The sequence below is a fragment of the Schistocerca americana genome, chromosome 5, assembly GCF_021461395.2.
Source record: "Schistocerca americana isolate TAMUIC-IGC-003095 chromosome 5, iqSchAmer2.1, whole genome shotgun sequence".
In the NCBI taxonomy this organism is placed as follows: Eukaryota; Metazoa; Arthropoda; class Insecta; order Orthoptera; family Acrididae; genus Schistocerca; species Schistocerca americana.
This window is the reverse complement of record NC_060123.1, coordinates 557754163-557781708: the sequence shown is the minus strand read 5'-3', so window position 1 is coordinate 557781708 and position 27546 is coordinate 557754163. Positions and strand designations below refer to the sequence as shown.

Below are 27546 nucleotides of genomic sequence, written 5' to 3'. Positions count from 1 at the left end.
TCATATTACATTTCAGGGTACAATATTTATGGCCGAAATAAAAATGTATAAGTACCACAGAGAGAATTTGAATGACACGACAAATCGTTTCACAGTAATGCTGTTGTAATGAATATTTTATTGGTAAAATATCGGCCATAACTTAACAAATATGCCGTGTAAATTTATTACTGATTTATTTTATATGACATCCTGACTGCGGCCCCTTTCTGGTAAACGGAAAATATGCATTCAGCCTGAGTTTATTGCTGAAAAGATGAAATACTTCACTCCACTGGAATTAATATTGGCGTCTGACACTGAAACAAACACAACTGGGACCCAAAAAAATACCTCTTCTAATAGAAAGTCACAAATAACAGTGGTCGGACTTATCCATTGAAACAACAATCGATTTCGTTGTATTGAAAATTAATGGACATAATTACAACGTTAAGTGAGATTTACCCTAACTAAAACAAAACACCAAATAGAAACAGGCCATAGATGACAGAACACGTAACTATGAACCTTCTTGTACCAACCTGGTCACTTGATAATAATGAACGTACCTCCATTCGGACTTTTTGCACCTCGGGAAGAGTAGATACGTTGATTACCTCCACGTTTGTTGTAATTAATCACCCTTCTTCTGCGACGCAAGTATCTCGCTAAAAAACCGATTAAGACCACTCCGACTGTCACCGACACTACGGTTATCTGAAATAAATTGAAAGACGGAGATTATCACAACAATGACAGTATTCAAGAAGATACTGTACCTCCTCAAGAAATTTTCACCTAGTACGGCAACAGACAAACGACACTATCAATCATTGTAGAAAATCGCTTTTAATTTCAGTAGGAACAGTCCTTTACGTATGACAGTAACTGAAATATTGTTTAATAATTGAGCGGTAGAACTATACCTTTTGAGGGACCGATAAATTAATGTTTCTGAAAGGTGCTGCAAATCGAATATTTGGAATTTTTATGAGTAAAGGATTTATCTGAGTAAGCATCGACATGTCGCGTCTGTCTTTACGATACGGCCTAGTCGCAAAATTTCACTAAAGTTGCTACAGAACGAATACTTTCAACTATAACATGTTCGCGTGCTGTTTACATTTTGAACCGAACAGCTGATTCCAGTGCCTTGTGCGAGGCGATAGTCATATGTTTAGCGATGCCAGACGCTACAGAAGTGTTGTTGCCTATTTAGAAGAAAATGTGCCAATAATAACCACTAACAACATGCATCAGTCACCAAGAACTGAGCTTTGCCGGTAGAAGCTGATGAATGTGTTTACACGTGCCGAAAAATTAAAAGATCGCGGGAAGTTGGTACTTTGTTAACAGAATGCAGTTGCAAATCTCGATGAGATGGCGCTAAAAGCAGTTTACATTGTGTGTTTACAAGTGGTGGCTGAAAAGTGATGAAGCGATTTAGTTTCCCCGGCTAAAAGTTGCAATGTACTTAATATATGCCGAAATTTGACAGCAAAAATGTCATCCTCTCTCACTGCTGTGCCCGTGAACAGATACGAAAGGTCAATAGATGATCTTCCTGATGAAGTTTTGGAATATATTCTTAGTCTTGTTCCCCCATACAAAGACTTAGAAGAATGTTCCGTTGTTTGTAGACGATGGCATAAAGCTGTAAAAAGTATGTATGTCCTAATAATCGAACAGTGCACCAATTTTATTCTCTTGTAAAGATTCTTAAAATCTGTATACTACGGTGTATTAAGGATTCGTAACCTTTACTAACTTCCACATTTGAATAACGCATAGGCCTATACCTTGCAACCGACTTATTAATTAAACTGTTACAGGTTTACCCATTTGTACATATTTCTTGCCTTACAATTTTATGCAGATGAATTATTGTCCAACATACCAAGTCTGCTTGTTAAAGCATTTTCATTTGTTACAGATGTTATTCGCCATACACAGAAGAAGTTTAATCGGTCTGTGACGGAGTTCCTCATAGAATGTGAAGAATTAACTCCTGAGGCGTACACACCATCTATTACCAAAAGATATTCACATTCTGCATGCTTTTGTGGTATGATGGATTTCACTTGTTATAGTGGCAGAACTCTCTCGTGAAGGGTGTCATATTCTTTCAGTTTTTCAGACCTTTCTGCCGCAGTTTGTTTGGCTTTACAAAATATATTTAGTTGTATGGTATTTTTTAGTATATCTGGGACCATTGACTAGGCTACTCTGTGAAATAGACAAGAAGAATCAAAAGAGAATTATCAGTGTAATGTAGCAACTGCCTTAAAATTTCAACATTCTCCGTATGAGAAAATGCCGAGTTGTGCCACGATTTTGACTGCACTAGGAGGACATGTCGAATTGTACCACATATTATGGTTTCGTCCCATTCAGTTCATTTCAAAGAATTATTAAATGCATATTTGTGCACCACAATTAATTTAATCTTGTCTTTAAAGACTGTATAGGAGCAATACATAAGGGGGCTATAGTTATTGGTGTGGTCTTCAGTTGAAAGACTGGTTTGAAGCAGCTCTCCTTGCTAGTCTACACTTTGCAAGCCGTCTCTGAAACCCAGGACATTGTCTTCAACTGTATGCCAAGGAGCACACTGTTAGTCAGCCGTGTCGAGAAAATCTGAGGGAACTGAACTACCTTACTGACTGAACTGTTCAAATATGCCTTGCAGGCTGTCTCTCAGCTTCAGCCTACCTGCTTTTGATTCTTTATAGAAGCTCTCCTGCATGCTTTGCAGAACTAGCACTCCTGTGAGAAGAGTCTGTTATAGTGCATTCTGGAGACTGGCTAGCTAAGGTCTGCAGTTTCTTTCCAGAATGAAAATTTCACTCTTCAGCTGATGTGTTTGAAAAAGAGATGAGCAGGCTTGACCATGAGGTGAATTGTGAGGCTTGTCTGTACATTCAGGCCTTAGTAAGAACACTCCCTGTGATAGACAAGGACTCGGGTTTGAGTTTGTGTGCACCCAGCCTCAATCTGTCATAAAGTTTCAGTTGTATTCCTATCTTGAACAAACACCAGCCCTATTGTCAGTCAGAAACACTTTGTCTTTAGATCATTTCCATTCCCTAATACTGCTTCTTTTTATTAATAATTTACATACAGTTGAAATGAGACCTTTGCTATGTTAAAGTGACAACTCCGACATTTATCTGATTGATTTCATTTGCTTTGGTGGGGATACTCAGGACCATAAAGAAATGGCATTTGTATATCCATAAGCTCCATTTTCCCATATTAATCAACATAATTTGGGAGCTTAAGAAAAAAATGTATATTGATATAAGACCACTGTCTACCATTCTAAAACAAAAAAAAGTTCCCAGTTGTTAAGATGTTGCTCATGGCTTTTGGGGCATTTTTTGCTGAAAAAACCTTATTTTTAAAGTGAATGTTCCACTCAGCACAGTGCATCCCAATATGGAATTTTATCTCAGATGAGCACTTTGATACTGCTCTCTCTCTCTCTCTCTCTCTCTCTCTCTCTCTCTCTCTCTCTCTCTCTCTCTCTCTCTCATTTTTCTTTCTCTGGGAACCTTGTCTGTGTCTTTAGTGGATGCTGTTCCATATATGCCCAAAGGTACCCTAAAGAACTAAATTTTAGAATGGGACATTAGGGAGTGGTCCCCTATGATTTTCTTCATACTCATAGCATATGAAGGGCTCATTGCCCAGAGATAAGTTTCCTACAGCTGCATGACACACTTCTGAAAAAACTGAAAAATCACTTTCATTGGTTTTCAAGAATTGTAAGCTACAAAACATTTCGAGCATTTGAACAGAACTAGTGGTAACTGAGTGTGTACTGTATAAGTCTTGTCATTACAAAGCCACTGGTTCAGATCTTGCCAGCAGCAACATTTTATTTTTACTTGTACTTGAATTGTGTATTTGTTGCTAATTGCACTTTTAAATAATGAATAGTTATTCACACTTTTTTCATAAAAAGACATTTTTATTTTAATTAATAGTCATACAAAAATAAATTAAATTTCGATAGATAAATTGTGAAGTGTTTTGTCACAGGAATATATGACGTATTTAAGACCTAATTTTGCTAACTGGTGCAAGATTGAGAGAACATTCACCTTTATAACATAACATGCAAGCTTTACTCTCTCTAGAGTCGAAAATAAAATGTAATTTCAGGAAAATGTGTTTTATTGACTATCAGCATCTTTGAGCCCATGGTAGAGAGAGGTATCTTTCAGCCCGTTGGTGGAATATGTGCACATTGTAAACAGCTTTGTAGATGCCAGTACACTTGGAGCAGACAGTGGCAGCCCTAAAGTAGTGCTGCAGTGCTGTGTCAGCCATTGAAATGAAACTTGGTTACATAGGTATCTGTTGTCCACAACAGATTTCTGAGTTTGTGATCTACAGCCACATTTTATCTCTTGTTGGGGTACAGTGACTGTCAACACGCACAAAAAACATGCTTTTAGTTTGAATAAGCAAGTATGAAATTGTGAACACATTGCACATGGCACAACAGCGTCTTTTTTCTTTTTAAATAGGTGTAGGCTGGCAGATATATGTTTAACTTATTTTTTTATTATTATTATTTTACATGTTATATCTTTCACCTTCTTTCAGACTGTCTCCCCTCCCTCTTCACTTCCAAAATATATACATGCTTTTATCATTCTATATGTACCATCCACCTAAATTCTTCTTCCCACCTCTCTTCATCTTCTGCCTTGTATTATTGCATTGTTGTAAGGGACTGGATCAGCCACTAGCAACACATAACATCAAAGTCCTTTGTTCTTCTGTTGTAGGCAATTCAATGTATGTGTTTGGCGGATGTACTTCCACAAGCACAACTTTTAATGACTTATGGCGACTTGATCTTGACAAGCGGCAATGGGTGAGGCCTCTAACTATGGGGTCGTATCCTTCACCTAAGGCATGTGCTACAATTGTTTGTTATAAGGATACCTTAATCCTTTTTGGAGGCTGGACTCATCCATCTCCTTATCCACTCCACCAGGTAAGCATATATCACAGTTTCTGTAATGTCCATAATTTACTGAATGCAGTCATATTGAATCTCTGATTTGCCTAATTAAATTTTAGTATAGAATTCTCACACAAAGTAAAGCAGAAAAAAAAGTGTAGAAGAAAATGAAAAGCAGCAGTTGTTCACTGGACGCTTAACTATGTAATCACACATTTCTGTAGCTGTGGTTCTCTCATCTTTCAGTTATGGAGGGCTAGAGTAGAAATCTTGAAACCACTTCAGTCGAACATGGTGAAGTGATTTAATGACAATTTGTGAAAGATACCACATGATCAAGTAGAACAAATATGTTGATTGTTCAGAAAGTAACTTCTATTTAGCTATAGATAAAAAACTGCAACAGTAGAAGCAGATAATGTTGATGCGAAGTCTTACATTCTGTTAGGAAAAGCAGAAAGATGACCCCACTGGAAATCAACAGACAGACACAGAATGCCAGTTTCCTTTTTCCTTCTGGTAAAGTAATAAATTAAATGATGATAGATTAAAATTGTAAATTCAGCTCTACTTTTCGTCATTTATTAAATGCATCTCCATTTAATCCTAGAGCACCAAGCTATTTTAGATTACATGGGCACTAACCAAGGCAAAATTTTGCTCATGTTACGTAAGCTGTAAGTTCTGTAATACTTATTATTTTAAGTAATTTTGTTTCCCATGTGAAATCAGTTTAACAGGAAATAGTGACTATATAACCTGAAACATAATTTTTTGAACACACAGTGTGAATATGACAAGCAACAGTGGTCAAATCTTGAACAATGAAAGTTTGTATAAACTAGAAACATACAATTTGTACTTAATTACACAGTCTGTCCAAAGTTTCTAAGCACCCTCTGATCTAATAACTAAGTAACACAGTTTTCTCCATTTCAGAAAGTATCAAAAACAGAAATAAAAACAGTTGTACAAATATAGTTATGATACATGGAAAACTTTCAAAACACACTCTTCATTTGGTGATAATACTGTCATTTACAGATGACATTTACCTCCTGCACACAAAATGATTGATTCTGAATGAGTCTTACACAGATGGAGACCACAGCTTCCACACGTTAACTTGGTTTTTGTGATGTTGTCTCAGGCTCTCTGGTTACTTACATTCTTCAAGCATATGTAGCATTTGCTTTCGTAGTTGGTTCCTTCATTTGCAGCAATTTTTGTTACCTCTAGTTTTTGATCCAAGGGTCTCTCCGATCATGCAAATAATAGGCTACTGGAGCACTTTCAAGTCCTTGGATCACTCTTCTACATATGGTTTCAAAAGTTCAAGGCCTAAGTCATGGAGATACAGTTTTCTGGCATTTGATTTCTCTTTCTTCCACTGAGGCACATTCATCTTGAACAGTGTGTATGAGTTTATGGCAGCCATATCAAGTAGGTTGTAGAACATGACAGTGGCCATCTTCTCATACCCCTGTTTGTACAGTATGTCTTAGCCAATTGATCTATGGCATCCACTCCTCCCATTGTGGAATAATAGTATAGGTTTATATGGGTTTTCTTTTTTGGTGTATCAACTTCTACTACTGCATCATGATGTTGTATTGACAACATCAACAGATTTTTTTTTTCCTTTGTGATGTAAGAGACCTGTTGCTGGAGGCATCTTAGTAGATGGATCTGTGAGTGCAAATTTGGAGGAATAGAGCTCTCTGCCTGTTGTCATCTTAAGTTCTTGTAGTATGTGTTTTTGTTGGATTTGACTGTCCCAACCAATACAAGTTTTTAATCTTCATACAGAATGTCCGCCAATTCCACAGAAGTGTAGGAACGGTCAGTTGTGATATTGTAGACTGTATTCTTTGTTGGCTCCATCAGTCTCTTCACAATCTCAAAAGGACCTCGTTCACGGACAGGTCTACTGCCTTTTTCAGGGTACACTTCCATTTTTATTTTGTATCGTTCAATTGCACAACTAAGAATTCTAACAGGTATATTGTATTTTCCAGGTTTGTCTTTGAGGAAAACTTTAAAAGGACAAAAACATCTGGAAAGACATACTATTTCATCATTTGTACTGTGATATCAATTCTGAAGTCCTGGGAGTATTCTGTTCAATTCCTGAAATACCTCATGCAGTGGCACAAATTTGTCACTTACACATCTTTCTACCCAGGTGCCTTTATCATCAAAGCGAAGAATTTTCAGTAGCGGGTGGTGAACTGGAGCCGAGCTCGCAGCCGCTGACTATATGTACCTGGGCACACCAACGTCAGAGGTCTTCTCTGCGGTCATTTCCGGTGCAGTTCTCCTCTTGCTACCTGCCACGGTAATTCACTGCAGCACGGGAAACCAGGATCCAAGGCTTTCTTCTTTCTTGTTGAAGCCATTCCCATGTTTTTGTGTTTCTATAGCTTCTCTGAACAAGCTGGTGTGATAGTGCTTCTCTACTACCAGAAATTCCTTGTCAGCGAATTTTACTATGTTCAGTCTTTTAAAATACACATCATTTTCTTACATCATGTCATTTTAATGTTACAGAAAGGAAACCACAGCTGTAAATTTTGTGCTCCCTATGGTTCTGTCAGTTATTGGAAGATATCATTTTAATAATTTAACCTTAGTGTCATTATGTCATTTAAAGTTTCAGTATGTGTACAAATTTCCCTTTCTGTATAATTAATGAACTTTGGTACTGGGTATTGATAAACTGCATGAAAAGTCTTTTGTGTTTATAGGGCTGGCGACTTTTCAATGAGTTACACATTTACTATATCAGCTGCAATCGATGGAGAGCTATAAATAGTACTACTGCACCACCTGCAATGGCTGGTCACTCTGCTTCCGTCCTTGGTGAAACAATGGTGGTTTTTGGTGGACTGCAAAAGACCCATTCATTAGGACAATACGTGAGGTAATAGAAAATCACTACCACCTTCTATGGGGCAAAGTAATAAATCATGTAAATGCTAAGTTAGAACTCACAGCTTTTTGACAGTGTTATGGTGTGAAATCACATATGATTTTGCTATTTGGAAGTGTATTTATATAATTGAAGTTTAAAATAATGACTGCATAACAGGACAGCAGAGTCCTCCTTATTTAGTGATGTGATCACCTTCTATTAAAGATAAATGCATTCTTGTTTAATTAATTGTTAATTAAGTTACATAATCATGAGCTAATACTGAGCAGCAACAGAGTTACAGGGATTAGTGGACACAGGGTTGTTGTAGCAAGACTGAATACTGGAACTCCTAAATCCTCCAAAATTAAATGAAAAATATATCTATTCAAAAAAGCAGACAAAAATTCGCTTGTTGCCTTCCTGGGAGACAATCTCAACTCCGTCCAAATTAATGATATAAGTCTAGACCAGATGTAGCTTGAATTAAAAAAATATTATTGACAGCAATTGAGAGATTTGTTCCAAATAAATTAAAAAACAATGAAGCTGATCTCCCCTGGTACACAAAGGAGGTCAGAACACTGTTGCAGAAACAACTAAAAAAGCATGCCAAATTTAAAAGAACACAAAACCCTCAAGACTGGTGACTTGTGATCTTTTACAGAAGCTTGAAATTTACTGTGGACTTCAATGTGAGATGTTTGTAATAGTTTCGACAGTGAGGCTTTGTTTCGAAACCTGGCAGAAAATCCAAAAAGATAATGGCTACATGCGAAGAATGCTAGCAGCAAGTCAGAATCGATGCCTTGTTTGCACGATAGCAATGGAAATACTATCAATGACAGTGCTGCTAACCAGAGTTACTTAACACAGCTTTCCAAAATTTCTTCACCAAAGAAGACAAAGTAAATATTCCAGTATTCAAATCAAGAACAGCTGCCAACATGAGTAACTTAAAAGTAGATGTCCTCAGAGTAGTGATTCAACTTAAATCACTTAATAAAATAACAGATTCCTTTCGGAATATGCTGATGCAACAGCTCCATACTTAACAATCACATACAAACATTCGCTCGTCGGAAGATCCATACCCCAAGACTGGAAAGTTGGACAGGTCACACCAATACTCAAGAAAGGCAGTACGAGTAATCCACTAAATTATAAGCTCGTATCATTAATGTTGATTTTCATCAGGATTTTAGAATGTGTACTGCTTTGAACATTATGAATCACATTGAAGAGACCCTTCTATTGACACGCAGTCAGTACGGATTTAGAAAACATCATTCTTGCGAAATACAACTAGTTCCTTACTTACAGAAAATGTGCTGTCGACAAGGGATTTCAAATATATTCTGTATTACTAGATTTCCAGAAGGCTTTTGACACTATACCTCACAAGGGGCTTGTAATCAAATTTCGTGCTTTTGGGATATTGTCTCAGTTGTGCAACTGGATTCATGATTTCCTGTCAGAAAAGTCACAGTTCATGGTAGTTGGTGGAAAATCATTGAGTAAAACAGAAGTGATTTCTTGCGTTCCCCTTGTGTAGTGTTATAAGACCTCTGCTGTTCCTTTTCTATAAAATGATGTAGGAAACAATCTGATCAGTCATCTTAGTTTGTTTGCAGATGTTGCTGTCATTTATCTAGTAAAGCCATCAGAAGATCAAAACAAACTGCGGTGTGAAAATTGCCGATTGACCCTGATCAGTGAAAAGAGGTCATCCACCTGAATAGTAAAAGGCCTCCATTAAACTTCAGTTACATGATAAATCATTTAAATCTAAATCCCTTAAGTTCAACTAAATGCCTGGGAATCACAGTTATGAAGAACTTAAATGGGAAAGGACACACAGAAAATGTTTTGGAGAAGGCGAACCAAAGACCACATTTTATTGACAGAACACTTAGAAGATGCAACAGATGTAGACGCAGATGATGATTTGTTGCTAATAGGCTTTCTGCTTTGACAGTATAATGCCGATATTATGACTCTGAAAATATAACAATAGCTGCAGTCCCAGTTGATGTATCCTGTCAACAAATATGTTGTCGGCTATCCAGTCTTTAGTTGTCAACAGTGTTTCCATCAGATAGCGCAAAAGAACTTCTGTCCTTGTATCATTAGAAAATTGTTAGGAAATTCAAATTGATGATCAAGTAACTGTTAATGATCTCCCATTGCTGATGTTTTATTGACAATATAGCCTTTTCCCCAGAGGCCCAAGGAAAATGAACCCTTTCACTGGTTAGTCTGGTTTTGAGTTTGCTGTACTGAAATTACCACCATATGGGATGGATCATAAATGAGGAAAAATATTTCATACATGTTATCACATATTGAGCTATGTTGCGGAAGTGTCCCCCCCCCCCTGCCCCCCCTTCCTCAGTCTCAAGAAATGGCCGAGTGACAGAATGTCTTTAACTTAAGGAAGGAGATATACCTCCACATCTGCAAAAAAGTGGGGAAACAACCTGCAGGACTGTACAACTGACATGCCTTGTGATAGTTCTACAAGGGATGCAGTCTCAAGAAATTCTCCCTTCTCTATCCCTCCCACCTCAAGATTTCAGGTCGTACTTGTGAGCGTAAGTGTGGTGAACACAGGGCCCAAGCCATTGTTGCGTATCTTCTTACCCTATGCTGCTGTTCTCCCTCTCCCCCTTGGTTATCCTTCCCTTCTGACCCGTACACCATGATGGCTGTTTTGGTGCAGGCTTAGCTAATTTCAGTCACAATTCCAATTCTTTGGCTTATATCGTATGTCTTTGTGTGACAAATCAAGTATGATCCCTGTTAGTGAGTTTGACCCTCCAATTTTCAAAATTTTCTCAGTAGTGCAGGGTATGGATGGAAGATTGCCCATCGTGGCACATAGCCCAGTGTCCCACTTGTGGTACCTGTGCTGTTAACTTCCCATATATGCCTTTATGTGTTTGTCATATTTGGACCACAGGGACTCCATGCAGTCTCAAGACATTCAGCAGTCTCCCCAAAAGATGAGATAGAATTGCAAGAATTTCCTCCCTTTGCTGCACCATAGGAGGGCAACTGATTAAAGAGACAAGGAGAAAAATATGCCCCCCCCCCCAAAAAAAACTAGGTCAGTTGCAGAACATGTGGTGAATCCTTCTTGAATATAAAACAATTGATATTTGTAGAACAAATTCAAGATAAGTGCAGAGAGTTCTTCTCAATAAACGAAATGAGTAGCCAACCAGTATTAATGCAAACACTGTATCACACTGTGTCCATCATGTCCAGTGAGTCCCAATGGATAACAGGACAAACACTGGAGCATTTATTCTGACTTCTGAAAACGACATACTCCCCAAGAAAGTAAAGGTACTAGTCTGTCGATGTGATGCCAAACCATTCATGCTGCTAGATGATTAAATGCTATACATGATAAATGCTATACATGATAAATGCTATACATGAGAACACTCCAGGTGGATAAACCACTGATTTATACGAATTGTGGAGAAGAGCATTCGCCCCGCTCGCCAACTTCCCATCTCTTCAAAAAAGAACACGAAATACAAGAATAAGAAACTTTCAAACGACTAATGTACTTCGAGTCTCGAAACGAATATGAATGCTTACATCATGTACAAATGATAACAAATTTTACGTAAGTCATAACAGAGGTACCGCCTATAGCAAAAAATACATTTAACTCCACCTCTTCATCATGAGGCCTCCGAAGCCAGCCACGTTAGGGAAAAGGTGTTCTCCCTGCTGTTATCCCTTATACACTTATCTCGAGGACCTCAACCTCTGCTCCCTGAGCAAAACATTGTCTTCCCCTCATAGAGTGCTACTTCCTACCCCCACCCCTTCATCCAGTCACACCCTACAACTCTCATCACCGCATGCTTTGACAGCAATCAGTGACTGAAGGTGTGGTAAATGGGCCATAATAGGCCCATTCATCTTCAGTTCCGGAAACCTGGGCAAACATTTCCCAACTGGAAGTAAAACCCTGAGATGAAAAGAAGAGAAAGGAAGAAAAGAAGAAACTGAAGGGAAAGATGGATCTGGTAAATCTAATGGCCCCCTAATCACCAATGCCACGTACAGAAATTAAGCAAATAGACAACAATCGCTCAGAACAGCTGGTACTGGCTCACATTGGTTTGTGACAAATTTTCACTACTGTCACTCTCTATTCTCTTCCTTCTCCTCCTTTTCTGCTCTACAGCCCCCGTAGACTCTGTTCAGTGTGAAGTCATTGACGACCTTCATTCGAGTGACCACTTCCCGTTCCACATTTATCTACTGGAAGGAGCATTTCCTGTAGAGTAGCCACCAAAATGGGTGGTCAGCAAAGCTAACTGGATGCTGTTCAGGCAGCTTGCTGTTTTTGAGCACCACAACAGCATCCAGGAATCGGTGGACCACATCACATGAGTGATCCATCGTGCGGCTAATCTGTCGATCCCAAAATCCTCAGGTCATTTTAGGAGGTGACCTGTACCTTGGTGGACAGATGAGTGCAGTTCAACAATCTGCACCAGGCATGCAGCTGTCTGACGGTTGCCATCCAACAGCAGACAACCTCATCACCTTTCGAGTTGCAAGAGCCGAGAAGTGATGAGTAACTAAGGAGAGTCAGAAAAGCTTATGGCAAGCATTCCTGGATACAATCAATCATTCCACTTGTTCTACAAAAGTATGGGAAGCCATAAGAAGGATTTCTGGCAAACAAGTCATGTAACAATAGCTGCAGTGTTACAGGGGTGTCTCCAAACAACACCTAGAGACATCGCTCAGACGCTGGCCAATCATTTTGCAAAAACTACAGCCAATGCAAGCCAGGACTCGGTGTTTTGTCACTGCCTGGTGACTGTAGAGAGGGGCAAGTTGGACTTCAAATCAGACGGTTCTGAGGCCACACCTCTCATTTCTCCATGTGGAAGCTGGATTCAGTGCTCTCTGAGACTCGTGACACTGCACCCGGTCACGATCAAATCCAGTACTATATGCTTCAACATTTGCCAAAGGCATCACAGAAAATCCTCCTCCAAAGTTTTAATCTTATATGGCAGACAGACACCTTCCCCAGTTCACGGACGGAGGCAATTCTTACACCTCTCCTCAATCTAGGAAAGGACCACACATGTCCCAGTAGTTTCCAGAGTGTTACCGTAATGAGCTGTTTAGGAAAGACCCTGAAGTGCATGGTTAAGCATCACTGTCTGGTTGTTAGAGACCAGGCAATTCTTTAGCCACTATCAGTGTGGATTACGGAGATTTCGGTCTACTATCAACAGCTTGATCCTACTAGAGGTGGCTATTCATCAGGATTTCCTGCATAAACATAATTGTCTCGGTATATTCTTTGATGTCAGTAAGGCGTACGCTACTACTTGGCGACACAATATTTTTGTGCATCTCCGTCAATGGTGCTTTCATAGCCACCCCCCCCCATTTTCATACGTCCTTCCTGTCTAAGAGGTTTTTTAGGTCTCGAGTTGGTGATGTGCTGTCAGATAGTTTTGAGCAGGAGAACGGTGTTCCTCAGGGCAGTGTTTTAAATGTTACCCTCTTTGCCATAGTCATCACCAGATCAGTATCTGGTCTGTGGTACAGAGTCCTGTACAGTGCTCCTTATTTGTGGATGAGCAGAGGTTGGAGGAGTAGGCTGCAAAGATGGTTTTTCAGTTTTCTACAGATAAGTGTGTGTGTGTGTGTGTGTGTGTGTGTGTGTGTGTGTGAGAGAGAGAGAGAGAGAGAGAGAGAGAGAGAGAGAGAGTGTGTTCATGCATTTTAGTCATTCTTGTCTTACTTCTGATTAGAGAGAGAGAGAGAGAGAGTGTTCATGCATTTTAGTCATTCTTGTCTTACTTCTGATTTACCTGACTTGCATCTGAGGGACACCATTGTACATTTTAAATACTCAGTGGGGTTTCTGGGCCTCATTTTTGACTGCAAATTATCATGGTTACCCCACCTGAGGGACCTGAAAACCAGAGTTCAGAAGGCAGTGAATATCATAAAGTGCCTTAGCTGCAGGTCCTGGGGATCAGACAGGGTGTGTCTGCTCCAGTTTTATAGGGTGTTTGTGCGTTCACAGCTAGACTATGGATGCAAGGCCTTCTTACCTGAAGATTATTGATGCTATCCACCACGAGGGACTAGGCTGGCCACAGGTGTTTACACGACCAGCCCCATAACTCGTCTCTGTGCTGAGGTTGGGAAACCACCACTCACCATCTGATGGCAGCTCCTTATGCTGCATCATGTATGTAACTTCCTTGCAGCTTCCTCTTGACCCGCATACCATACTGTTGCTTGTTCATCTCGGGAATGCCTTTTCGCCAATCGTCCACAAGCAACAATGCTGTTTGGGATCCACATGCAACATTTGCTGGAGTCACTCAGTGTGGAGCAAGTACAACCTCAAATCCAGGGTTTTAACCATCCGCCGCCCAGGTTACTGCAGAGGCTCAGAGTAATTTTAGATTTGGTGCTGTGCAGGAGAGATTGCACTTCCGATTCTGTTTTTAATGTGATATTTTGTGCCTTTTTATATGAGTACCACATCTATGTAGCTGTCTTTACAAATCAAATTGATCTAAAGAGGGGGACTCCGTTGGTCGCTCTATTGTTTTTCCAGGTCGTGTCTTCAGAGTCTGGTGTTTCAAGACTTTTCTGTCTTCGACACAGAATTATATGCAATTTTCCGGGCGTTGGAGCAGATGAGACATTCTTTTAGTGCTAAGTTTCTTGTCTGTTCAGATTCTCTGAGTGTCCTTCGCTCTCTTCAGTGTTTGTGCTCAGCAGGTACAGCAGAGCTAGAATATCCAGGATGCCCTTCTCCAACTATTATGACTGGGGAAGGAGGTGTCTTTTTGCTGGGTACCAGGGCACATGGGTATTGCAGGGAATGAAAGGGCAGATCAAGCAGCCAAGGAGGAATGTTGTGATCATCAGTTATTTCAGTGTGCCATCCCCCTGCATGCCATAGCCTCACTGTTCAGATCCAGAGTCTTGCGTTGGTGGTAGGACGACTGGCTGGAATTGACAGACAATAAGCTTTGTCTAGTAAAGCCCATCATAACATGGCCCTTGATGTATCTCGTTCCACCTACATCGATGGCATGTGGTCCTCCTCACTAGTCTTCACATGGCTACTGTCCTATGATGCATAACTTCTTGCTCTGGCAAGAGAACCCTCCAATGTGTGTTGCCTGTATTGTACAGATCAGTGTACGCCACATTTTATTGAACTGTGTTTTACGTTCCAACCATTGCAGGTGCGGCAGATTTGCTGACAGATCTACCCTCTATTTTAGGTAACATTCAAACGAATGTGGTTACAGTTTTAAAGTTTTGTAAATTGCCCAACATTTATTCCAAGATTTTAGGGAGATGGTTTTAATGTGTTAACAGAGTGACTGTCTCACCCATGTTTTCTGTAAGTGATAAGCCAGTGAGATTTTCCTGTGCCTTGCCTCTTTGTCATTTTACTTGTGTTTTAATCTTGTGTATAGCATCTTTTAGCTTTTACTCCTTCTCCATTGTATTAGCGTGTGTGAGATAGGGTGACTGTGTGGTCAGTTTGAGTCAGGCGGAAGCGAGAGCATGAGTGTCATTTTTTAGGTTTCTTCCTCACTGTGTGATAACATTTTCATAATTTTGTTCACATTTATTTCTTTTAATGTCCGTAAGGGCACTGATAACCTCACTGTGCCCATAATCTCCAAACAGTCTCTCTCTCTCTCTCTCTCTCTCTCTCTCTCTCTCTCTCTCTGTCATACACACACAAACAAACAAAGCATGTGCAGCAGATATCCACTCGTACTGTAATGGTTATTTCTGTCACCTCACTTAATTTAAACACTTGACAGCACTCCACCCAGCTGTTGATATAACCCTACAAGAAAGCTCATTCCTTGCAGACTACTCTCCTATTCTCAGACATGATGAAGCATATGGGATTGCAAACATGAAGCCAACTTTGGGAGGGCATCAAATTGGGTTTATACATTGATAATGAGAACAGTTTTAGTGCTTCACTGGAAGCAAAATAAATATATGCAGAATGTTCAGAGATTCTGATTACAAACTGTAGGACTTGTAGAGGGGAGTGAGTACGATAATATTTTGAACAGGAACACAGGTCTGGAAATGTGCCATTCCCATTCTGTGATTTTTCGCTTTAGATGTGTAACTAGTGCACTTCTGCCCGAGATGTGTAACTACTGCACTTCTGCTCGAGAAACAGAATTAGACATGACAGAGTAAAATTATTAGGCAACAATTCAAAAGAAACATAGCAAAACATCCATTTATCACTTAAGCACATATTTTGTTTGTGTTAATCCTTGAACATTACATGCTTATATTATTCCAAAACTGTATGTACAGAACAGTACTGATTACCAGCAGTTCAATGTAATGACCACCAATGTTGTTCCAGATGTAGTACCTATGAAGCGTGTGCTGTACACTCTCTCCATCCCACCTGGTGTCTCTTCAATTCTTAGTCAGTCACCAGAACTCAAGCCAGCAAATCATCCTCTGTCTCTATAGGAGTCTCGTAAATTATACTTTGCATACAATCCTATAAGTAGTAGCCCATAGTTAAATCGGGCAATTGTGGTGGTCAAGTGATTGGACAGACTTGGCCTATCCATCTTTCACCATATTGTCTGTTGAGATGTCTCCGAACTGCACATGGGAAGTGAAGTGCACCATTATGTTGAAACCACATTTCCGGATGGACATTCAGTGGCACAGCTTCCAAGAAGAGGCCCATTACATTTTGTAGGAAGAGAAAATATGCAGGACCATTTAGCTTGAGTGGAAGCAGGTATGGCCCAACCACATGATTATACATAATACTAGCCTAAGCATAAATACCAATCCTGTGCTGAAATACGTTAAAATGCATGGCACAAAGACTTCAGTTTGTCCGTATGTGGCTGTTTCGCAAATTCAGAATGCAGTCCCTAGTGAACTTACATTCATCTGTGATCAGAACTCGACATGGAAACAGGAGCGTGTCGATGCAGCAGTGCAGGAATCATGTACAGTAGGCAATGCGTTGTGGAAAATCAGCTGGACCCGTAGCGTGTGCATGTTATTAGTGCTACAGATGTAATTGTTACTCATGCAGATAGTCCCAGACAATACCACTACACGCGCAGTTGTGCAGGTACTTGTTGATGGGTTCTCTTCAGTGTGATTCTGTACACCTACTTCAGGTCTGGGCATACGCCATTGTCATGGAGCACCACAATCCTGACTTCTCAGAGTGAAGGTACGTGTTTCTTGGAGCTTGGGCAAAAAGTTTGTGCTATGACGTGCTACATCATGGAAATCGCTTATTATATAGCCAACTAAGCTCTTCCATTACCTCAAGCTTTCCCATACACAAGGAGCATGTCTGTGTTTTCCAAAAACGTGTACCAATCATGTTTACTGTATTGGATAGTTCTCGCAGCAAGGTAGACGCTGAGTGACATCAGATGACCATCTGACATAGTGCTTGTCATCCTGTCTACCCCGTTGCATAACAGGTCAAGCAACTCTGAGACTTTTCTCTTGCCCTCAGCAGACAAGGACACATTACACATCTGAACTGATAGATCAGAAACTGTACATTTCCAGGCTTGGGTTCCTATTCAAAGTATTATGTAGTCACTCCCCTCTACAAGTCTTAGAAGTTTGTAACAGGAATTTCCATATATAGATGATTGATTGTACACTCTCTACAACATTATCTATCTCCATAAGGGGAGGCCACACACCAGTGATCTTTGACTTGATCTTGCAACTACGGTATTTTAATGCCCACACCACTCTGTAGGGCAGTTTCAAAACCTGTCTGCAAGCCAATATACTAGAACAGATTCTTTTTTTTAAAAAAAAAAAAAAACTTAGGGTGCATCACATACATTAGTCCAGCATATGGTACCTTCTTGGCTATTCTGTCAGTCTCTAGTCCCAGCTTTCTCCCATCTATGTAGTGGAAGGTGGATGATGATTTACACGACAGCAACCATTTTCCAATTATTCTTTCTGTCTTACATCAATATCATCAGCATCCTCTCCAAGCTGGAGCTTAAATGATGCCAACTTGCATAGCTTCATCATTTTGTTATATTCTGAATTCTCCTCTGAAGGAGGAAGTAAAATTACCCTCTGACATAACTCTAAAGCAGTATTAAAAATGGCAGAAGTAACATTGCCTCACTTCTCAGGGATCCATCTCAAGAAACTTGTACTGAGGTGGGGCCATGAAATAGCTGCAGCCATAAAAAAATTGCATTGAGCACCACTTAAGAAGTGCCTCTCACTAATACTCGGCGACATCTACATGTACATCTATATTGTTAAACAACTGTGAGGTGCATGGCAGAGGGTACATCACATTGTACCAATTATTAGGGTTTTTTCCTGTTCCAGTCATGTATGGAGTGTGGGAAGAGTGATTGTATGAGTGCCTCTGTGCGTGCAGTAATCATTCTAATCTTATCCTCACGATCCCTGTGTGAGTGATACGCAGGGGCTTGTAGTATATCTCTAGAGTAATCATTTAAAGCCAGTTCTTGAAACTTCATTAATAGACTTTCTCAGGATAGTTTATGTCTGTCTTCAAGAGTGTGCCATTTCAATTCCTTCAGTACCTTTCTGACACTCTCCCATGGATTAAACAAACCTGTGGCCATTTGTGCTGCCCTTCTCTGCATACATTCAGTATCCCCTGTTAGTTCTATCTGGTATGGACCCACACACTTGAGCAATATTCTAGGATGGGTCACGTATCCACAGTGATTTCTGTAATACTCTGTGTTTGGTGTGTGATGATTTTATGATGGATCCGCGAACAGAACAGCGCGTGTGTATCAAATTCTGTGCGACATGAGCCGTATGCATATGTTTGAGTGGTATGCTCGGTTCAGGGCCGGCCGTACAGACGTCGAAGATGATGCTCACACTTGAAGGCTCGCTAGTCGCACAATGCCAGACATTGTTGCCAAACTTCAACAATTGGTTCATGCAGATCAACGTTAAACCATTCAAGATCTTGCAGATGAAGTGGGTATTGGTTATGGGACATGTCAATGAATGTTCACTGATGAATTGGGCATGCATCATGTTGTTGCAAAATTTGTGCCAAGGGTCTTGACTGCCGATCAGAAGGCAGTGTGTGCAGAAGTGTGCACAGACCATCATCAGACCGCATCTGATGATCCAACGTTCTTGTCATGAGAACTGGAATTACAATTATGACACAGAGACAAACCAACAATTGTCCCAATGGAAGAGCTCGGGCTCTCCAAGACCCAAAAAAGTGAGACAGGTGAAGAGCAAAATCATTGTTTTCTTTGATACCAAGGAAATTGTGCACAAAGAATTCGTCCCACCCAACCAGATGGTGAATTCTGCATACTACTGTGATGTTTTGTGACGGCTCCGTGAAAACTTGCGGCGACAACAGCCCAAATTTTGGCGTCAAGGGAACTGGTTGCTGCATCACGACGACGCGCCCTGTCACGCGTCCTTACTCACCAGGACCTTTTCGGCAAAAAACAATATGGCAGTTGTACCCCACCCACTGTACTCGCCAGATTTGGCACCTTGCGACTTCGCGCTGATCCTAAAACTGAAACTCAAATAGAAAGGCTGTCGGTTCGACACTCTAGAGAGGATTCAAGTAGCATCACCGTTGGTGATAAACACCCTCAAAGAACATGACTTCCAGAAAACGTTTGACCAGTGGCAGAAACGCTGGGACCGGTGTGTACATGCAGATGGGAACTACTTCGAGGGTGATGGTGACTGTTAGTTGAAGGGTAAGGTTTTCAACAGATGGCAGCACCAGTCCCGAAAATTTTGGGTGGCACCTCGTATCCCTACAAAGAGTTAGACCTAGGTATTTGTGTGGTTGGCTGGTTCCAGTTGTGACTTATTGCTATTATAGTTATAGGATACTACATTTTTTTCCTTTTTGTGAAGTGCACAATTTTACATTTCTGAGCATTTAGAGCAAGTTGCCAATCTCTGCTCCATGTTGAAATCTTGTTAAGATCTGACTGAATATTTATGCAGCTTCTCTCAGATAGTACTTCATAAATGCAATATCTTCAAAAAGCCTGATTTTACTATTAATATTGTCAGAAAAGTCAATAATATAATTCATGAACAGCGAGGGTCCCAACACACTTCCCTGGGGCACACCCAAAGTTACTTCTACATCTGACAATGACTCTCCACCCAAGATAACGTGCTGTGTCCTCCCTATCAAAAAGTCCTCAATCCAGCTACAAATTTTGCTTGATACTCCATGTGATTGTACTTTTGACAATAAGTGTAGACGCAGTATTGAGTCAAATGCTTTTTGGGAATCAAACATTACATCTACCTGGTTGCCTTGATTTAAAGCTTTCAGTATGTCATGGGAGGAAAGTGCGAGTTGGGTTTCACATGATGGATGTTTTTGAAAACTATGCTAGATAGTATTGAGGAAGTCACTCTGTTAAAGATACCTCATTATGTGCTAAGATTCTACAACAAATCGATGTCGAGGATATTGGACAGTATTTTTGTGGATCACTTCCACTACTGTTCTTGTAGACGGGTGTGACCTGTGAATTTTTCCAAGAACTGGGGACAGTTTTTTGTTCGAGGGATCTATGATGAATTGTAGTTAGAAGAGGGGCTAACTCAGTCACAAATTCAGTATAGAATCTGACAGGGATTCCATTGGGTCACGGACCATAGTTCAGTTTTAGTGACTTCAGCTGTTTTTCAACACCACTGGCACTAATACTTGTTTCATTCTTCTTGTCAGTGGTATGGGGATTAAATTGGGACAATTCTCTTAGGTTTTCCTTTGTAAAGGAACATTTGAAAATGGAGTTAAGCATTTCAGCTTTTGCTTTGCTATCCTCAATTTCAGTTCCTATCTCATTCGCTAGGAACTGGGCACTAACTTTGCTACCACTAACAGCCTTTACATATGACCAGAATTTCTTTAGATTTTGTGAAATGTCATTTGACAATATTCTGCTACAGTCGTCGTTTAAGGCATCATGCATTACTCTCTTAACAGCCAAATGCATTTCCCTCCGTATCATCTCTCTATCTATAGCGCTACACTTTGTGCTGTACCCATTATGCAGTAATATCTGTTTCTTTAGAAGTTTCTTTACTGTGACTGTACACCATGGAAGTTTCCTCCCATTGTGAACTGTTCTATTAGGTTCATATCTATCCAGTGCGTGGTCAACTATTCTTTTAAACTTGAGCCAGAGTTCCTCTACATGCTCCTGAGCTGTGTTGAAAGTTTCAAGTTTCTCATTAGATATCGCATTACTGATTTTTATGAGGAAAGGAAAGTTGCTACTCACCATATAGCGGAGGTGCTGAGTCGCGATAGGCACAATAAAAAGATTCACACAATCATAGCTTTCAGCCATTAAGGCCTTTGTCAGCAGTAGACACACACACACACAAGCACAAACACACTCACGCAAGCGCAACTAGCACACACATCTGCAGTCTCAGAGAGCTGAAACTACACTGCGAGCCGCAGCACCAGTGCATTATGGGAGTAGCGACTGGGTGGGGGTAAGGAGGAGGCTGGGGTGGGGAGGGGGAGGGATAGTATGGTGGGAGTGGCGGCCAGTGAAGTGTTGCAGTTTAGACGGAGGGCAGGTGAGAAGGTGCGGAGAGGGAGGGGGGTGGGGTAGTAGCAGAAAGGAGAGAAATAAAAATAAATTAAAAGACTGGGTGTGGCAGTGAAATGGCGGCTGTTTAGTGCTGGAATGGGAGCAGGGAGGGGGCTGGATGGGTGAGGACAGTGACTAACAAAGGTTGTGGCCAGGAGAGTTACGGGAACGTAGGGTGTACTGCAGGGAAAGTTCCCACCTGCGCAATTCAGAAAAGCTGCTAGGGGTTGGAAGGAGCCATATGGCACAGGCTGTGAAGCAGTCATTGAGATGTGGGGTATCACGTTTGGCAGCATGTTCAGCTACAGGGTGGTCCACTTGTTTTTTGGCCACAGTTTGTCGGTGGCCGTTCATGCAGACAGACAGCTTATTGGTTGTCATGCCTACATAGAATGCAGCACGGTGGTTGCAGCTGAGCTTGTGAATTACATGACTGGTTTCACAGGTAGCCCTGCCTTTGATGGGATAGGTGATGTTAGTGACTGGACTGGAGTAGGAGGTGGTAGGAGGATGTATGAGACAGGTCTTGCATCTAGGTCTATTACAGGGGTATGAGCCATGAGGTAAGGGATTGGGAGCAGGGGTTGTGTAAAGGTGGACGAGTATATTGTGTAGGTTCGGTGGACGGCGGAATACCACGGTGCTCTGCTTGTCACTATTGATGCCAGTGACACTGTACACTAACATTCCTAACGCCCATGGCCTCACTGCTATCGAACACTACCTTTCCAGACGCCCTATGGATTCCAAACCAACAACCTCCTTCCTAGTCTCCATGACCAACTATATCCTCACCCACAATTAATTCTCCTTTGAAAGCATTACCTACAAACAAATCCTTGGTACGGCTATGGGCACCCGCATGGCACCATGCTATGCTAACCTATTCATGGGCCATCTAGAGGAATCCTTCCTAAAAATCCAGATCCTAAACCCCTCACTTGGTTCGGATTCATTGATGACATCTTTGCTATCTGGATTGAAGGTGAGGACACCTTATTCACATTCCTCCAGAACGTCAACAACTTCTCCCCCATTTGCTTCACCTGGTCCTACTCAACCCAACAAGCCATCTTCCTAGATGTTGACCTCCACCTCAGAGATGGCTACATCAGTACCTCCGTCCATATCAAATCTACTAACCACCAGCAATACCTCCACTTCAACAGCTGCCACCCGTTTCATACCAAGAAGTCCCTTCTGTACAGCCTGGCCACCCATGGTTGTTGCATCTGCAGTGACGAGCAGTCCCTCTCTAAATATACCGAGGGTCTCACTGAAGCCTTCACTGATCGTAATTATCCTCCCATCCTTGTACAAAAACAAATCTCCCGCGCATTATCTTTCCAGTCTCCCACCACCTCCCAAAGTCCCACACTCTGGCCACAGAGGAGCATTCCCCTCGTAACTCAGCACCATCTGGGACTGGAGCAACTGAATTACATTCTCCGCCAGGATTTCGATTACCTCTCGTCGTGCCCTGAAATGAGAAATGTTCTACCCACTATCCTTCCCACCCCGCCTACCGTGGTATTCCGCCGTCCACCGAACCTACACAGTATACTCGTCCATCCTTACACAACCCCTGCTCCCAACCCCTTACCTCACGGCTCATACCCCTGTAATAGACCTAGATGCAAGACCTGTCTCATACATCCTCCTACCACCTCCTACTCCAGTCCAGTCACTAACATCACCTATCCCATCAAAGGCAGGGCTACCTGTGAAATCAGTCATGTAATTTACAAGCTCAGCTGCAACCACTGTGCTGCATTCTATTTAGGCATGACAACCAACAAACTGTCTGTCCACATGAACGGCCACCGACAAACTGTGGCCAAAAAACAAGTGCACCAACCTGTAGCTGAACACACTGCCAAACATGATACCTCTCATCTCAATGACTGCTTCACAGCCTGTGCCGTATGGATCCTTCCCACCAATAGCAGCTTTTCTGAATTGCACAAGTGGGAACTTTCCCTGCAATACATCCTACGTTCCCATAACCCTCCTGGCTTCAACCTTTGTTAGTCACTGTCCTCACCCATCCAGCTCCCTCCCTGTTCCCATTCCAGCACTGCACAGCCGTCATTTCACCGCCACACCCAGTCTTTTAATTTATTTTTATTTCTCTCCTTCCGCTACTTACCACCTCCCCCTCTGCACCTTCTCTCCTGTCCTCCGTCTAAACTGCAACACTTCACTGTCCCCCACTCCCTCCATACTATCCCTCTCCCTCCCCGCCCCAGCCTCCTCCTTACCTCCACCCAGTCGCCACTCCCATCATACACTGGTGCTGCCACTCGTAGTGTAGTTTCAGCTCTGTGTAGTTGCGCTTGCGTGAGTGTATGTGTGTGTGTATGTGTGTCTCCTGGTGACAAAGGCCGTAATGGCCGAAAGCTATGATTGTGTGATTCTTTTTATTGTGCCTATCGTTTCTCAGCACCTCCGCTATATGGTGAGTAGCAACTTTCCTTCTCTCATATTGTTACATTCCATCCTGGATTTTCAATTGTTTGACATTACTGATTTTTTTGTATAGTTTACCGAACATATGTATCTTTCTGCTTGTTTTGGCTGTCCTTTGTACTTTGTTGCCACAACCACGTCATGATCACTGATACCAGTTTCGATGTGAACTTCTTCAAAGAGGTGAGGTCTATTTTTTGCCATTAGATCCAGTATATTTCTATCATGAATGTGATTCCTAACTATCTGTTCTAGGTAGTTTTCAGAGAAGGCATTTAGTAAAGTTTCACTTAATGCCTCATGATGCCAACTGCTACCAAAATTGTGATTTTTCCCAATTAATTGTTGGATGATTAAAGTCTCCACTGATGATTATAGTATGATTGGAGAACTTAAGTACAAGGGAACTGAGGTTATCTCTGAAGTTTTTGGTTACATCAGGAGATGAGTCTGGTGGGCAATAGAAGAATCCAACTATCATTTTATGCCCACCCCTGATACTGAGTCTTGTCCAAAAAGTCTCTCATGCGGGGTCAATTTCTATCTTGGTGGATTCGAGTTTTTTGTCTACTGTGACAAATACACCACCTCCATTTCACATTTGTCTATACTTTCAATATACATGTAAATTTTCTCCAAAACTCTTGCTGCTATCAATTTCGGGTTTCAACCAGTTTTCAGTTCCTAGTTATGTGAGGTTCACTGCTTTTCATGAACAGTTCAAACTGTGGCACATTGTTGTGAAAGCTTCTGCAGTTTACCATTAGGATTTTAGTACTCTCACCTGTGGGAGGCATTTCTTTCGATCTTACACCAATACTTTTGGATTTCCTACAGCTGTCGTTATCTGGATTGGATGGAGGTCACCTAATCTAAAAATAACCATGTGTGCACTCTGCACACAGTCAGCTGCCTGAGTAGCAGCCTCTGATGTGTAGTGCACACCTGACCTATTTAGGGGGACCCTACAGTTCTCAACCCTATGGCATAAGTCCAGGTAGTCACAGCCTAGCTTGTCACAGAACTTTCAAAATCTCTGGTTCAGTCCTTCTACTCGACTCAGAACCATAGGACCACAATCTGTTCTGGGAAAAATGCTGCATATTGTGAGCTTCGTTGAAACTCCACGCTCAAGGCTGGTGTTTTCGACCTTCTGTGCTAGTCACTGGAATGACCCAAGAATGACTACGGAGCCCAGACGACAGGCATCATTTGTTCCAGGGTGCGCCACAATCTGCAGTTGGTTGCACCCTGTTCGCCCAATGGCTGCTGGAATAGCATCGTCAGCATATTGAATGAGGCCCCTCCCAGGCATTCACACTGAGTGCACATGGTGTCCTATCCTGTCCCTTGCTGCCATTTCCCTAAGGTGTACCATCATTTGCCATACATTGAACTGCCAATGATAATAGACCCCTATTCTTTTGCGTCTGCCTCTTCCTGACATCAGACAAAACAAGTTTTCCTACAACAGGTGAAGTGAGTCCCACTGGGCTAGTTTCAGTTTCAGTGAAAGGCAACATCTCAGACTTGTTGGTGAGGGGCTTCAGTACAACACCCTGAGCCCTCCCTGATCCCCGTTCACCCTGTAAAGGATGCTGAGATCTACTATTGACATGCCACTCACAGTCAAGTAGACTGGTAATGACAGACCCTGTACTTTCTGCAGAGGAGAAAGGATCCACAGGAGAGGGTAGAACTTGAGATACCTCTGGTACAGGTGTCACAGGTACACAACTCTTGGGAGCTCTTCCAAACACTGATTTGCAGCAGTTGTCAATTGTTTGACAGTAGTTAGGGCAATTTCCAGCTGCTTACAAATGCCAGTCAACTCGTCCCATGTTAGAGAACAACATGCACATGCCCCAGAGGGCCTTCGACTGTTTTTTTGGACAGCATACTTTTCCCACCTTGCAGTCTTTACCTTTCCTGTGTAGCTGGTTTTATCCTTTCCTTTTAATTTTTACGAGGGCTATCCACAAAGTACATTACGTTTTGGAATTAAAAATAAATAAAATATTGGCTTTTTTTAAATTATATACAGATAAAAGCCACACTTAAATACTACTTTTCTACATAGTTGCCATTTAAATTAAGGCACTTATCATAGCGATGGACGAGCTTGGAAATTCCTTCGTCGTAAAATTCAGCCACCTGCGCCTTCAACCACGTGGTTACCTCTTCTCGAAGCTGTGTGTTGTCATCAAAACACTGCATAACCAACCACTTCTTCATTGCTGGGAATAAGTGGAAGTCGCTCGGTGCCAGGTCAGGACTGTACGGCGGATGAGGAAACAACTCCCACTTAAAAGATTCGAGAACTTCACGAGTGGCATTTGCCGTGTGGGCCCGGACGTTGTCATGAATCAGCAAGATCTTTGAGCCCAACTTTCCCCTGCGCCTGTTTTGTATTGCTCTTCTGAGGTTGTGCAGAGTTTGGCAATACCTTTGAGAGTTTATTGTAGTGCCTCTTTCCAGGAAATCCACAAAAATCACACCTTTTCTGTCCCAAAAGACAGTCACCATCACCTTCCTTGCCGACATTGTCTGCATGCATTTCTTGGGTTTTTGGGGGAATTTGTGTGCCCCCACTGCATTGACTGCAATTTTGTCTCGCAGTTCACATGCTTAACCCATGTTTCGTTACCAGTAACGATGCGATCGAGTAATGAGTCACCATCTTTCTCGTAAGCGTCCAAAAACGTTAACGGTGCAGCCATTCGCTGATTTTTGTGAATCTCTGTCAAGATTCGACAAGTTCGGCAATCACTATGCTGGGTCTTCCACTTCGCTCTTCGTCGTGAACGTTAGTTTGGCCATTTTTAAATTTTATGAGCCATTGACGCACTCCACCTTCAGTGATTATGTTGTCCCCATACACTTCACAAAGCTGCCAATAGATTTATATCGGTGTACAGTTTTTTGCAGTCAGAAACCTTATTACAGCACGCACTTCACACTTCGCGGCATTTTCAATTAACACTGACATTTCAAACTGTCACAGTAACTCAACGGAGTACAGCACAAACCTCTCACTAGCACGGCAGGATGCCGACTGAGCGGTGGAATGCCGTGACACCAAGATGGTCACGCTAGCCTCGCCCCTAACGGACGCAAACGAAAACGTAATGTACTTTGTGGATAGCCCTCGTATATCTGAGACAAACACAGTAATGATCATTTTGGCTGTCCATCTATTTTCCCTAAGAAGAACTTAATTGATTTGACACTTAGAGGAGAGAGAGACCAATCACCTAGTAATTTGGTCCCTTAAACCCCGTGCCCCTGCCCCCGCCCCCTCACCCTCCCGCCCTCTCCATCCCCCTCTGTGTGTGTGTGTGTGTGTGTGTGTGTGTGTGTGTGTGTCATACTTCCATTCCACATTCGCTTGGAAGTTGTAGGTCACAATCTATCATTACTGTTCTGCTTTGCGAAATGTCACAGATATGTTGTATTCTGAATATGAATATGATGTCAGATATAATATTCTTCATATATCATTGGTTTCA

The 27546-nt window shown here is 41.6% G+C and overlaps 2 protein-coding genes across 2 annotated transcripts in view; one reads left to right on the top strand and one right to left on the bottom strand.

Annotated features, from left to right (window-relative positions):
- LOC124615493 overlaps positions 1-1280 on the bottom strand; it is a 368325-nt gene extending 367045 nt beyond the window's left edge. Inside the window, exons 1-2 of the mRNA XM_047143437.1 lie at positions 909-1280; positions 552-699 (exon numbers count right to left, since the gene is read on the bottom strand). Of these exons, the coding sequence (XP_046999393.1) occupies positions 552-699; positions 909-1007 (247 nt within the window). The 5' untranslated portion in view covers positions 1008-1280. The remainder of the gene's footprint in view (positions 1-551; positions 700-908) is intronic.
- The window catches only part of LOC124615492 (F-box only protein 42), a 63942-nt gene continuing 37552 nt past the window's right edge, over positions 1157-27546 (top strand). Inside the window, exons 1-4 of the mRNA XM_047143436.1 lie at positions 1157-1645; positions 1916-2047; positions 4782-4993; positions 7708-7883. Of these exons, the coding sequence (XP_046999392.1) occupies positions 1486-1645; positions 1916-2047; positions 4782-4993; positions 7708-7883 (680 nt within the window). The 5' untranslated portion in view covers positions 1157-1485. The remainder of the gene's footprint in view (positions 1646-1915; positions 2048-4781; positions 4994-7707; positions 7884-27546) is intronic.